The sequence below is a fragment of the Notamacropus eugenii genome, chromosome 5 (assembly GCF_028372415.1).
Source record: "Notamacropus eugenii isolate mMacEug1 chromosome 5, mMacEug1.pri_v2, whole genome shotgun sequence".
NCBI lineage: Eukaryota > Metazoa > Chordata > Mammalia > Diprotodontia > Macropodidae > Notamacropus > Notamacropus eugenii.
The window spans coordinates 231,273,900-231,288,893 of NC_092876.1; the positions used below are offsets into that span (position 1 = coordinate 231,273,900).

General features: G+C 38.7%; 1 protein-coding gene across 9 annotated transcripts in view; it reads left to right on the forward strand.

Annotated features, from left to right (window-relative positions):
• Nucleotides 1-460: 460 nt before the first annotated feature.
• The window catches only part of UBR3 (ubiquitin protein ligase E3 component n-recognin 3), a 314,350-nt gene continuing 299,816 nt past the window's right edge, over nt 461-14,994 (forward strand). For 4 of the 9 annotated variants that reach the window (XM_072612272.1, XM_072612274.1, XM_072612271.1 and 1 more), the window contains exon 1: nt 464-1,109. In XM_072612272.1, coding sequence (XP_072468373.1) covers nt 547-1,109 — 563 coding nt within the window. In that variant the 5' untranslated portion in view covers nt 464-546. Of the gene's footprint in view, nt 1,110-10,096; nt 14,433-14,994 lie in introns of those variants that run through there. The other 5 variants (XM_072612269.1, XM_072612275.1, XM_072612270.1 and 2 more) reach the window with 3 other exon arrangements.

The window sequence follows — 14,994 nt, forward strand, 5'->3', positions numbered from 1 at the left end:
AGAAAGAGTCAAAAGAACGGAAAGGAAAGGGGGGAAAGAAGCAGAGGCCAGGAGAGGTGGACATTAAAGGAGAAGGTGAGGAAGGAGGGGGAGCCAAGGAGGGGAGGAGCGGACCCAGGTGGAGCAACGGGGGGGCGGGGACCTGAGAAGAAGGGAGAGGTGGTGGGAAGGAGGGGAGGAGACTAGGGGGTGGAGGGCATGGCAGGGACTAGAGGAGGTGAAGGCACTCTAATAAAGCCAGGGAGAGGGGAGCAGGTGAGGAGGACACCCAGAGCTAAGGAAGATCTCCCGAAGCCCAGAAGGCTGGAGGGAGGGACGGAAGGAGAATGGGGGAGGGAATGACGGGGAGAAGGGGCGTGGATAGGGGGCGGGGCGAGAGTTGAAGGGCTGAAGTGAACGTCAGCTCTCGGCTATCGCGAGAGTTGGGCCGGGGCCGAGCTCAGCAGTCTATTCCCACCCCCCCTCCCCTCCCCAACACCATCCCGGGAGGAGCAGCGGCTGCCGGGAGCCGCCGGCTCTGGACTCTCCCAATTCTGAGCTCTCATCATGGCGGCAGCGGCGGCGGCGGCTGTCGGGGGGCAGCCGTCGCCTCAGTCAGAGCCGCCTCAGCCGGAGCTGGGCCGGGACAAGGCGGCCACGGCGGCGCACCTGAAGGCGGCGCTCAGCCGGCCGGACAACCGGGCAGGCGCTGAGGAGCTGCAGGCTCTGCTGGAGCGGGTGCTGAACGCCGAGCGGCCGCTGGCCCGGGCGGAGGGCGGGGGGGAGGAGGCGGCGGCCGGAGGAGGCGGCGGGGGCGGCAGCGGCGGCGGCCCGGGGACGGCGGAGGAGGAGGCCCTAGAGTGGTGTAAGTGCCTTTTGGCCGGCGGCGGTGGCTACGAGGAGTTCTGCGCCGCGGTGCGGGCCTACGACCCCGCGGCGCTCTGCGGCCTGGTCTGGACAGCCAACTTCGTGGCCTACCGGTGCCGGACGTGCGGCATCTCCCCTTGCATGTCCCTGTGCGCCGAGTGCTTCCACCAGGGTGACCACACTGGACACGACTTCAACATGTTCCGCAGCCAGGCCGGGGGCGCCTGCGACTGCGGGGACAGCAACGTGATGCGGGAGAGCGGGTGAGCCGGGGACCGGGGGGCAGAGGGAAGCGAGGAGGGAGCTGCTCCCCGGGGCTCTCCCGGAGCTGTCAGCGGACGGGAGGGTGGGGGAGGGGGAGGAGGAGGAGGCCGGAGCCACTTGAGGATAGAGGTATCGGAGCTGTCACCGGTGGGGGAGGGGGCTGTCTCGCCAGGGTCGCCTTCAGGGCCCGGAGCTGCCCTGACTCGCTGGGGCCGCGGGGCTGTCAGTTGTGCACTTGTCCCGGAGAAGGGCCGCGGAGCGGTCGGGTTCGTTGTTGGGCCCAGCAGGGCTGTCGGAAAGGAGCGGGGAGAAGAGGAGAGATGGGTCCGGCTTGGGGGAGGGGGAGATGCGGTCACCGTCGGGGGAGGAAGAATTGGGGAAGGGGCTTCTCTAGTGTCGCGGGTGTCCGGGGCTGAGGGAGGAAGGAGCCGCGGAGCCTGGTGCCTGGCGTGCTGGTGTGTGTTTGGTGCGGGAGGTGGGTGGAGATGAGGGAGGAGCCTCGGGGAAAGACTGGAGCTGTCAAGAGGAGTATGGAACTGGGCTCTGAGAGGTTACCAAGAAGGGGCTTTCTCTTCTTTTTGGGGGAGGAAGAGACATTGTTGCTGTAGCGAGGGTATTTTCTATAAAAAGATGTTTAATTAATTTAATTAAACATTTTCATCTAGGCAGGGGAAAGTTTTTTTCCATACAGACTTTTTTCAGGGGATTCGGAGGTGTTGGGGAGGTAGGGATATGGTAGGGGGTACGGACTTGTGGTTTTAAAGTTATAGGGATCTCCTGGTAAGGAGACTCCCTTTGCCATTGTAGATTGGCAGTGCATTTGTAATTTACGATCGTTAATTTTTTTTTTGTTGGGACCGTTATACTACCTATAATACCTGAGGCAGGATGTGAGCTCAGGTAGGTACTCCTTATTCCAAGTTCAGTCACTCTTCAAGTTCTCTCTGATTTTTAACTCTCCACACGAACATTATTTGCATACTTTTATATATGCAACTGAATGCTGTTTTTTTTTAAACTGTGCTGATAATCTGGAGGTGGGTCTCAGATACTCAAGGTGACCAAGAAGGAGTTGCTAAGCTGTCTACATAGAATATATTAGTAAAAGTTGAGACCTTCTGAGGTGTATATAAAATGAAAGGTGGGGCTTTTGGTTGAGCAGCTGTTGATGATTTGATTGAATTGGCTTTAAAATTAAAAAATTTTCTCTCCCTATAGTTATTGGTACAGTTTGAAGACTTTAGTCCTCTCTCCTCATTTTTCTTTTTGAGTACTTATAAAATCATATAAAAAAAGACATTTGCAATCTCATTTTCATGTTTAAGTCGAATAAAGAACTATTTAAACTTTTAATAAATATTTTATGTATTATTAATACTTCTTTTTTGGGTTCTGGTTTGCTGTCCTTTTTTGGTGTTTGTGATGAATTCTCTCGGTTTTGGCTTTTGCTTTACTGATCTTATTTTACACTAATCTTTTTATAGTTGCAAAAGAAAGTATGCTGAGAACATACAGGAGTAGAAGAAATGTTACTTAAAGATGCTACTCAACAATTTCTATAAATTGTATAGTTGATTGCTTGGCCTTGAGAGGTCTGCAAAATTCCACTGAGGATTTGACTTTTTTGAGAAGTTTTCTTCTTCTTCTTTTTTTTTTTAGAATCTTGCATTTTGGATTAGAGATACAAAATTAAGCTGTCATCATAATGCCACAGTGTAAGAGTAGGACTGTGTATCAATTTTATTTGAAGGTAGCCTGAGAACATTCATTTTGAAAAGTGAGGTAGCTTTCTTTTCATCTTACTCTAGGGCCCACCTTGTGTGGCTTCATTTCTGTATCTTTAAATAGGTCCAGTGGGCAAATATCAGAGACAGTGAACATGGAATATTTAATGATGATCATGTTTCATATACTATGTTCATTTTGAAATTTACAGTTCAGATCAGAATAGTTATTCAAGTCAATTAACATTTTTTAAATGCATACTTTGTACAGAGGGTCATTGTGCTGTAGTGAGTGGAGGGGATAACCTTAGAGGCAGAAGAACCCTGAGTCAAATGGTAACTCTGACACATACTGGTTGTGTGAGTAATGTGAGCAAGTAATAAGATGATAGATTTAGATTTGGAAGGGACCTTTGAGATCATTAGTCCAACACCCTCTTCTTACAGATGAAGAAACTGAGGCACAGGATAGTTTAGCAGCTTGCCTACAGTCATCACACAGGAGTAAGTGGCAGAGCTGGGACTTGAAACTGAGTCCTCTCACTCCAAATACAATACTGTTTTCACTTGATCACTGTTTTCCTCAGTGTCCCAGTCAACTCCAATTCAATAAGACTCTTAAGTTACAGGTGAGTTGCATTAATTAAGTTTCCATAGAGGGAATTCTCTGCACTTGTAGAAGTATGGACTGGATGGGACCAAAAAAAAAAATATAGTTTGCATACATAGTGACCTACATATTTGTTCAAGTGGACTAAAGTTTTCATGAAATTTTATGGAAAATTATATGAAAATTTTGTGTGGAATTTAAATTTAAAAAGTATTTTCTCCAAGTCTGTTTTGGATTAAAACAAATTCAACAAACATTTATTAAAACCCCATTGTGTGCAGTGCACAGGTGCTAGGCAATTGAGGGCTTGGGGCTAGGGGAAGAAATACAAGAAAAGATAGACTTACAGGCTTCAGTGACCTTACAAACTAGCAGGGAAATGTGACATACACATAAATGCACTAAAGATACAAGCATGTGTGGAAAGTAGTTTTTAGGTAACATGCCAAAAATAAACTGACGTTGAATAGCAGATATTTTTTTCTCTGAGCTGCACTGACTACCATGCTATGTTTCTGGATTCTCAGCAGCTACCTGAAAGAACTCAGTGTAACCTATCTTGGCCACACACATTTAGCCCATTACTTTCATAGGCAATTTAGCTATTGCCTTGTTGGTGTTTGTACTGGAAACTTTGTCAGGACCCAAAATCATGAATTTCTGATTGTAGTATGTAAAACTTGATCATTCTGGTGGGGATAGTTTATGTTTAAACTTTTGCAGTCTTAAACATTTCTTAACATTTTTTGAGGGCACTGATGAGTAAAGATGTATTGGGGCTTTCTGATTGGTCAGTTGTTTTAACTGCTATGGAACTTTTTAGTCTCATCATTCAGTCCTTTCTTGCATAAATGAAAGATCGCTTTTAACTTTGTATTCCTAACAGTAGCATAGAAGAGAAAACATTTCTTCTTGTTTCTTCTGAAAGTGGAATTACTAAAGGTGGTCAGTACTAGTCATGTTTGGAGGTCTGAATTGTAATTTTGGATAGGTTTATCCTAAACTATATCAGAATATTCCATTTTACTTTCAAACGATGGAAAGAATGGACTGCTCTTATTTTCTTGTTTGGTAATATTAACAAAATAAGTTATTTTTTGAGTCTTCTCTTGTTCTCTCTCTCTCATTAACTCAGTTATTAATGTATTTTTATTCTGTCTTCCTGAAACCCCCCTCTTCTTTCTTTTCCCATCTATTACCTTAATATAGGTGTTCATTATCGCCCTTCTTGGTCTGCTACAGTACCTTTCTATTAAGTTTGACTTTCTCCACTCTCTGACCCTCTCTGACCCTCTCTGTGTATTTATTGCACTAACTAATCTTCTCTATGTATAGATCTGTTCATGTCAAGCTTCTGCTAAAATCCTTTTAACAGCTCTGCTTACCTACTTAGTAAAGTTTAAATCTTTTAACTTGACATTCAGAGTCCTCCATGACCTGATATATTTTCAGCTATCTCTCAAACCTTTCAAATTACTAGATAACATGCTGACCCTATTCCTCATTTCCTCTCCTCCCTTCTCTTCATTTTACTTTACTCCCTACTCTTCACATTACTGCTTTTCTTTCTTGGCTAATGCTTTTCCTATGTTTGTAATAACCTTGATCCCCTTCCCCATTTATCTACTGAATTTGTACCCATTATTTTAAAATCCAACTGAAACTCTGATACACCGTCATTAATGACCTCCTTCTTCCTGTAAGATCTCACACAGTACTTTACTTGTACCTCTAGTGCATTTATGTGTATGTCACATTTCCCTGCTAGTTTGTAAGGTCACTGAAGCCTGTAAGTCTATCTTTTCTTGTATGTCTTCCCCTACCCCCAGCCCTCAATTGCCTAGCACCTGTGCTCTGCACACAATGGGGTTTTAATAAATGTTTGTTGAATTTGTTTTAATCCAAAACAGGCTTGGAGAAAACACTTTTTAAATTTAAATTTATTAAATTTATTTAAATTTATTTTTTCTGGTATACTGGTATCAGGATATCATGGTTATTAATTATCCAGAACATCTATTACCTTTATCAGTCAGGTATTTTGTATTATGCTCAGTTTTTAGGATTTAACCAACATTACCCACTCTGACATTACCCACTACTGACTACTAACATTGTCTTTGGGTAAAATTAATAACCATCTGTAGGGATTATAAAGGCATTATAACATACCCTGATATAAAAAGAAAACTTAAGTATTGAGCAGTAATGATCTCTGAATAAATTTTTAAACAAAATGGAATCTTTGGTTTAAGATATCCAGTATTGTCCCTTCATTTTTCTGGGACTATATCACCATTTCTTCACAACTTGAGATTCTCAGCATTGTTGAGCAAGTGATAAATAAAAATATGAAATTAAATAAAAATATTTGTGTGAATTTAAGTAAAATTATAATATTGATAAATTCTTGGAGTTTTTTTTCAACTGCACTTGTAAACATCAATTATTAATTTGGGGGCTTTAAAGGATAAATATTATTAACATTGGTTAAAGATATACAGTAGTATAATTAAAGGGCATAAGAGGTGATTTGAATCTCAATTGGGACTAGCCGTATTTTAGATCCCCATGAGTAATTTTATTTTTTATTTGGCAAAATATTTAAATGAGTGTCTATAACATAACTCTATTAGTTGTGACATAATAGGATTCTTTTTTTTCTTCCACATGTCAAGTATCAGTAATTTGTTGATGGGAGTATCCTTGTACCAACATAGATTACAACCCATGTGTAATTCAGTAGAAGGTCTTTGAGAGCTTTGCTTTGGCCAAAAAAGCGACCATCTTTCAACTGATATGATGATGAGTTTCTCTTAACTAGCCTCTGTTTCATATTCCTGCTGAAATCCTTTCTAGCTTGGGTATAGAACCTGCTAGAGTTTGCATTCCACTGGCATTGCCTTTCAGAATTCAGGGTCACCTTCCTGCCACAAATACGTCAGGACTTCAGTGGATGATTCATTTGCTATTCAGTACATATTCCATTAGTCATTAGGTAAGTCACTTTTATATTGGGGTGTCTATACCTCTTCTTTCTTATTATGAACTTTACATTCATTAACAGTATTTTATTATGTAAAGAAGGACAGAAAAGAGGAATGTACATGAAGTTGTGAACTTCTGTTTAGTTTTTTTTTTAAAGTTTATATTCAGAAGGCCCTGTACCTCTTTCTGAATTTTGTTTTCTTCTTGGTAGTTTTCAAATGTTTCCACTCCTGTCTTCTCTCTTTTTCTTTAAATAATTTATTTTTGCTTTTCACCATTCACTTCCATAAGATTTTGAATTCCAAATTTTCTTCCTATCCTTCCCCACCCCCATCCCAAGATGGCATGTAATCTGATACATGCTTTACATATACATTCACATTAAACATTTTCACAATAGCCACGTTGTAAAGAAGAATTAGGACTAATAGAGAAATCAGAAGAAAAAATGAAAAAAAGGGACCAAATAATATGCTTTGGATCTGCATTTAGACCCCATAGTTCTTTTTCTGGATGTTGATAGCATTTTCCATCTTGAATCTTCTGGAGTTGTCTTAGATCCTTGCATTGCTAAGCAGAGATAAGTCTATCAGATGTTTCTGTTGCTGTATAAAATGTTCTGGTCCTGCTCACTTCATTCAACATCAGTTCATGTAAATTTTTCCAGGTTTTTCTGAAGTTCTCCTGCTCCTCATTCTTATGGAACAATAGTATTTCATTGCATTCATATACTATAACTTGTTCAACTATTTCCCAATTGATGGGCATCCCCTTAATTTCCTGTTCTTAGCCACCACAAAATGAGCTGTTATAAATATTTTTGTACATGTGGGTCCTTTTCCTGTTTTTATAATCTCTTTGGGATACAGACCCAGCAGTGGTATTGCTAGGTCAAAGGGTATGCACAGTTTTATGGCCCTTTGTGCATAGTTCCAAATTGTTCTCCAGAACGGTTAGATCACAACACTACCAATAATGCATTAGTGTTTCAATTGTCCCACATCTTCTCCAGTGTGTATCATTTTTCCTGTTTTGTCACATTAGCTAATCTGATAGGTATGATGTGGTATTTCATAGCTGTTTTGATTTGCATTTCTATAATCAATAGTGATTTAGAGCATTTTTTCATGACTACATAGCTTTAATTTCTTCCTCTGGAAACTGCCTGTTCATATCCTTTGACCATTTATCAATTGAGAAATGATTTGTATTTTTATAAATTTGACTCACTTTATCATACACTGGTTGTAAAAATTCTTTCCCTCTTAATCTTGGTTGCATTGGCTTTGTTTGTGCAAAAAGTTTTCAAGTTAATGTAATCAAAATTATCCTTTTTGCATTTTATAATGTTCTCTATCTCTTGTTTGGTTATAAATTCTTTCATTATCCATAAATCTGACAGATTTGCCTTCTCTTTATTTTTGCATTTGACTACCCTCTAACTCATCACCTCACACCAAATACAAGTTCTCCCTTGAAACAAATTATTATGGTGTTAAGCAATACTGACATATTGCTGGATCTGTAAATGTTTGTCTTGTTTTGTAGATTTAGTCCATCTTTTCTCTACTAAAAGGTGGGAGGCATGTTTCAGCACTAGTATTTTTAAAGGATTAAATCAGATATTTGTAAAGCACAGCACAGTGCCTTGCATAGTAACTAGTGCTTTATAAATTCTTCCTTTCTTTCTTTCCTTCTTTTCTTTCTTCCTTCCTTCTTCCCTTCTCCTTCTCATCCTCCCTTCCTTCCATTTCACTCTGTATCAATTCATACAAATTTCAGGTTTTTCTAAATCTCTCATTTTTATAATGTCTTATGGCATGGTTGTATTTCATTATATTCACAATAATTTATTCAGTCATTCCATAATTGATGAACACTCACTTCATTTCTAGTCCTTTGTTACAACAAAAAGTACTGCTATAAATATTTTTATGTGTTTGGGTCTTTTCCCTCTTTTCTAACCTCTTTAGAATATAACTGTAGTAGTGTATTGTCAAAGGGTCTATAAAGTTTAGTGACTTTTTGGGCATAGTTAGTTACAGATTGTTTTCCAGAAAGGTTGGTCTGCTTTATAACTCCATTAGCATTTTATTAGTGTGCCTATCTTCAAGCCCCTTCCATCATTGCCATTTCCCTCTTTTGTCATGTTTGCCATTCTAATGGTTATGAAAAAGTAGGACCTCAAAGTGGTTTTAATTTGCTTTTCTCTATATTATTAGTGGATTCTTTGGTTTTTAATTAGTTATTTTTTAGTTTTCAAAAATCCTCTTCTTTCTCCCATCTCCCTCATTGAAAAAAAGAAAAATAAAATACATCAAATACATATGTGTAACAATTATGCATGATCAGTCAAAACAAATTTCTACATTGGTAATGTCCAAAATATATCTAAATCTACATCCTGAATCTATAACTTCCCTGTCAGGAGGTGGGTAGCATGTTTCATTATAGCTCCTCTAGAATCTTGGTTGATTATTGTGTTGATTTTTCAAAGTTGTTTGTCTTGACAGTGTTGTTATTGTAGAAATTGTTTTTCTGGTTGTGCTCACTACATTCTTCTTCAGTCTGAATAAGTTTTCCCAGGTTTCTCTATAATCACTCCTACATAATTTCTTCGTGCACAGTATATTCCATTACATTCATATATCATCTTTTGTTCAACCGTTTTCCAATTGATGGCTAACTCCTTTAGTTTCTAGTTCTTTAGTACGACAAAAGAAACTGCTATGGGTCCTTTTCCTCTTTCTTTGAGTTCTTTTGAGGCAGGGCAGAGGCTTATTATATTATATTGCTGTGTAAAACGGTATATACAGTTTAGTAACTTTTTGGATGTAATTCCAAGTGGCTTTCCAGAATGGCTGAATCAGTTCATAGCTCTACCAGTAGTGGAATGCTCATTTTCCTGCATTCACTCCAACATTTTTTTTCCCCTTTATTATTAGTGATTTGGAGCATTTTTTCATATAGTTTGCATTTCTTAATTTAAAAACTGCCAATTCAAATCCTTGGACTACTTTATCTGTTGGGAAATGACTCTTTTTCTTTTATATTTGTACCAGTGTGCTGTATTTCTTGGATAGCAGAGAAATATGCTGCAAAAATTTATTTCCTCCCAGTTAATTGCTTTCTCTTGTACTAATATTTAATGAATACTCTTTTCAACAATTGTTCTGCCTAAGAGTGCTTGGATTTTAGATTTTTATAAAGTATAACATTTTGAAAAAAAAATCATTGCTCATCTCATTGAAATTGATAAGAAAAGTTGTGCTTAAGTGAAGGCTAATATATATGTATAGTATTATAAACTGCTTAATTTTTACTTCATTTTTCCCTCTTTCTCCAATTTTTTCAATACTTTTTATTATTTTCCATCTGTAATTACATATTGTTTGAAAAATAACATTTTTGACACTATAGGGACTGGGATTATTATATGATTAAATGCTTTCTGATTGTTTGACAGTGTTTACTTTTAAGGTTATTAAAATATATTATTTTGCTCTCTTAAATTTTAGCCATACTCAAATATATAAGTAAGAATAATGGATCTAATTCTTTGACATTTGTTCAATTAAACACATTTTAAAATTTTAGTTTGTTAATGGATCAGTTTTTATGTGATTGCCGTTTTAGATTTTTACAAAGAGTTCTTTGGCAATACATTTAGATTTCTTTAAAATAGATCTTTAGCCTTGTAGGTAGAGAAACTATTTCTCTCAGATCATCTAGTGTTGATGAAACTTTATGATAACTAAACATGTAGGAAACTGACTTGTAAAATAGAATCACAATTTTCAATTTACAGTGGAAGATGTTTGATTAGTGTACTGTCACTGTTTGTTTCTCTCTGTTTGAAATGTCTGCTTTCTGGTGTGCCAGAAAATCCACTAAGGAATGCATACCACATAGTAATTTGGTAACGAGGGAGTGGGATGACATTAAGGGACATTTCATGCAGGATATAATAAGATCTGTTTTTCTGAACCTAGCTATGCCTGCTTGCCTGTGCACTTCCCAGCTCTGACTAGCCTGACCAACTTCCTTTCAGCTCTACTCCACTCTTCCTGTTCCACTCATTCAACAAGCTCCTCCCACCACATGTAACTTCCATGTGATTTAAGCAGATCACATGAGCCTATTAATGAATGGGAAAGATCTTCCCATTTAAATTATCATTACATTAAGCCCAAGATCTTTCATATTCATTACATAAGTCAGGGGGGCAACTGATATCAACAGAACTGTAACAAGGATAATAGAAAAATAAACATATAAAACAACATCTTAGACAACTGATGTCAACAGAACATTACAGTTGTATAACAGGGATCACATAATATAGCACATAAAACAATGTCTTAGGGTGGGGCTTGAGCACAAGTACCCCATCATTCCTCTCTTGAACGAATGGAGTTTAAAATCTTGAGGTAAGTGGCGAAGGTCTCTTCTACACCTCCTTCTTGTTGAAATTGGACATAGCGCTATTCCTGCCTCTTGAGGTCCCATTAGAGAGGTCAGTTCTTTAGCTGGCATCCAGAGCTTGGTCAATACCAGGTTCAGGGTGACCCATCACAGTCATGGACAGGGGGTGACATCTGACTTAAGCAATCAGTCATCTGCAAGTTGAGGGTACTAAGCCTGCAGAAAACAAATCTAGCAAATAAGTTTAACAGACAAAAAGTCACATCCATCACAATAACCAAGAAGTCAATATACACTAGCACTGCAGGAGACAGAGGCATTTCCAAGCCTCCCCCTCTCCCTGCTGGGACCTTCCCACAAACAAGCAAATATTCATGAACCTAGCTGTGCCTGCTTCCCTGTGTCCTTCCCAGATCTAACTAGCCAGTCCAACTTCCTCTCAGTTCTGTTCCACCCTTTCAGCAGTTTCCTCCCACCGCCTGTGACTTAGGCTTCCATGTGATTCAAGCAGGTCACATGGGCCTGTTGATGAATGGGAAAGATCTTCCCATTTAAATTACCATTACAGCATCCCTAAGACTGGAAAATGGGAAATAATCTTACAGTTAAAGATTTATAAGTAGTTTCTACTTGAGAGGCTTCTGCTTATCTCTCTTTGGTTTTATTTTCATATAGAGATTTTTCAAGGGAGTCAAAACTTCAGTTAAACATAGTTAAGGAATTCATTTGCCACCAACAGAAAAGTATTTGACAGGTTGTATTTGGAATATAAGCTCTTGATGCTTGTCACTTTAGAATGTTTTCTGTTTTGTTTTTTTTAAGCACAGAGACTTTTTCCTTTTTTTTTTTTCAGTTACAATTTTCCCTCCTACTCTTCCCCCACCCATTGAGAAGACAAGAAAAATATAACCCATTGAAAGTATGTGTAGGGATGTAAAACAAATTCCTGCATTACCTATGATTTTTTTTAGCATTTTCTTTTTTATTACAAATTTAACATTTGACAGACATGAACATCTTAGTATGCAAGAAACAGAAAAGAGGCTTGCATATGAAATTGGGCTTCTGCTACATAGTTAAAAATGTATTAAATTTAACACAGTAACAAATTGCCCTTCTGAATTTTTGTCAGTATATTTTTAATATTTTAATATTTTATTGATCTTTTCTTGCCTTTTTTATGCCATCTTTGTTAGAATATTTGTTTGGACAACATAACCCTAGAAACAGAAGACTTTTGGAATTATCTCCCAGAGTTCCAACATTCCATCACTACAGTGAATATTTGCTTTTCGAATAGAATTGACTCAGTTTTTCCTGAACCAATTCCTATATAAGATGTCTTCTAGGGTAACACTGCACTGGAAGTCCTTGACTAGGACTCTTGAAAGAATGATCCTATACCATTTGAGGACGTTTGCCTTCTAGGCATATTTTATTAGTACTTGTTGAGGGTAGGAGGGCATAGAAGTCCACAGGTCCAACCTGAGTTGGACCAAGGAAAACTTGAAGGAAGAAAAGTATCCTTAAAGACAGAGACAAGAAGGGAATACATTTTATGTTTGGAGGATAGTTTGTGTGAATTTATGGAGAAAGGAGAGGGTATGATGAGTTTGGAGAACTGAAATAGCCTTGTTTTATAGGAACATGGAGTATATAAAAGGGAGTAGTGGGAAAGAAGAGTGGAAAGTCATTTGCTGACAGATTCTGAATGAGTCTAATTCTACTGTCTCTTTGTTCTTCTGCAAAGCTGATAATTCCTTCTTGGTTTCCTTTGTTGGCTCATCATCTATATCCTATTCTCTGGCTGTGGAGTTCCCCCAAGGATTTATCCTAGCCTTTCTTTCTTCTGTACCCTTCTTTTTGATAATCTCATCAGCGTCTGTGGGTTTAGTTCTTATCTCTATATAGATGACTTGCAGATATCCAGTTCTAGCCATTCTTTTAGTTGTCATTGCATGTCACTATTTGCTTATTGGATATTCTAAACTGGATGTTCTGGCAACATCTCAACCCAGCATATCTAAAACTGAACTTAATGTCCAGCCTCCTCCTCTACCCCATCCTATTCCTCTTCCAAATTTTCCTATTTTTGTCTAAGGCAGCAGCATTCTTTCCGTCTTCCAGGTTTGTAACCTTGATAACCTCAAGTACTCATTTTCCCTTATCCTAGTGGTCACTTTTTTACCTCTGCAACTTCTCTCACATCTAACTTTCTTTTCTCTAATCATAGTTACCACTTAAGTTTAGTTCCGCATTACCTCTTGCTTATATTATTGTAACAGCTTCCTAATTGGTCTCCCTGTCTCAAGTTTCTCCCTACTCTATTCTATTCTACATGTAGAGCCATCAAAGTGATTTTCTTTAAGTGTTGAATGGTGTCTGCTGTTTTCCTACACAGTCAATTCCATTGGCTTCCTATTACTTTTAGCATTGTTAAAAGACTATCTTTGTTCTGTCCTTACCCTGAATAATGAAGCAAATCCAGGAAGAGGAAATTTAAGAGAGTTTATTGTAGTACTTAAGGCTTGGTTGGTTGTTGTCCTTTGTCCTTGAAGAAGACCAAAATGACATCACTATGTTAGAGTCAAGCTACAGTGCATTTGACTGTGGGTTGATCAGACTAATATGAGCTCAGAATGGTCTACCACCGGACAGGCACAAATAGTTCATGTGAATATTTGGGGTGGATTCTCTACGTCTGCACATCTCATGTTTCTTTGAACTACTTCAATTCTGCTTTGCTCATAGAGCATAGCACCTTCTGTGGTGAGGACTCTGTAGACCTTTAATTTGGTAGTCAGTCTCTCCCACACTTTCCTTTGGAGCCTACCAGAAACTGAGCTAAATCTGGCAACGCCTCTGTCAACCTCTTTATCAGTGTGTACATCCCTAGAAAGTGTACTGCCAAGGTAAGTGAACTTATCCACAGCATTCAAAACTTGTTCATTTGCTGTAACCAATGGGTTCCATGTATGGATGGTGTGGTGCTGGTTGCTGGAGCACCTGTGTTTTCATGGTGGTGTTAGGCCAGAATTAGCTCAAGCAGCAGAGAATCGGTCCATGCTTTTTTGCGTCTCAGATGCAGAGACATAAATGCACAGTTTAACAACAGCAATACTTTCCTTTTGAAAAGTAATAGATGACTTAAGAGTGTAGATTGTTAACTGCCTTCTTACTGGGCTAAAATAATTATAAGATCACTGGTATGCTGAAATATAGAAACCTGTTACGTGGCCATCTCTTTCTACCTTATCTATTGTCAAGAGAAGAACAGGGGGAGTTAGAAAGACAGCCTTATGAATTATTTGACAGATGGAAGGCTAAAAAAGACAGTAGTTTGGCTATTCTTTTAAAATTCTCGCTTAAAGTTTAATGAATGGAAGTTGTTGAATAATACTAGCTAGCATTTATATAGATAGTGCTTTAAGGTTTACTTGTGTTATTTCATTTGCTTACTGCAATCATGTGAGGTAGTTACAATTACTATACTCATTTTACAGATGTGAGGATTGAGACAAAGGAGCTAGCTGACTTACCTAAGGTAACACAGCTGGTGTCTGGATTCAAGTAAGGTAGGATTCTGACTTAGCACTTTATCCACTCTTCCACTTAGCTACCTGTATGTAGATCATACCTGTGGGAAGTTTCAAGACTTTTTGAAACTAGGCTGTCCTGAAATTTATACAGTGATAGCATTACATAGAAAAACAAGACTTTAGAACTCTTATTGATAAAATGATAAACTATGAGTCCAAAAGAATGATGATGAAGCATGATGCTCAACTTTTGACATATGTGATGAACATAAAATGTGGGAAGAGACATGTTTTCCCACAAAGCTAGTAATATGGGAATTTGTTTTAACTATGCATTGAGGGATTTAAAGAAATAATTGCTCAGGTATGGGTGGGGTCAGTGGTAGGGATGAATTATGTTAAAAAAACCCCTATTACTTGAAAATAAAAATAACAAACTTTTGTTTTTTAAAGGAAGAGGAGGGTTAAGCAATAGTTTTAAATGGACAAAGAAAGGCACAGAGACTAAGAACTCTATAGCTTATAACATTTAGTACCAATCAGAGGTTAGGGAATCAGGAAATGAAAATGTTTATGATCAAGAACAAGCTAAGAATCT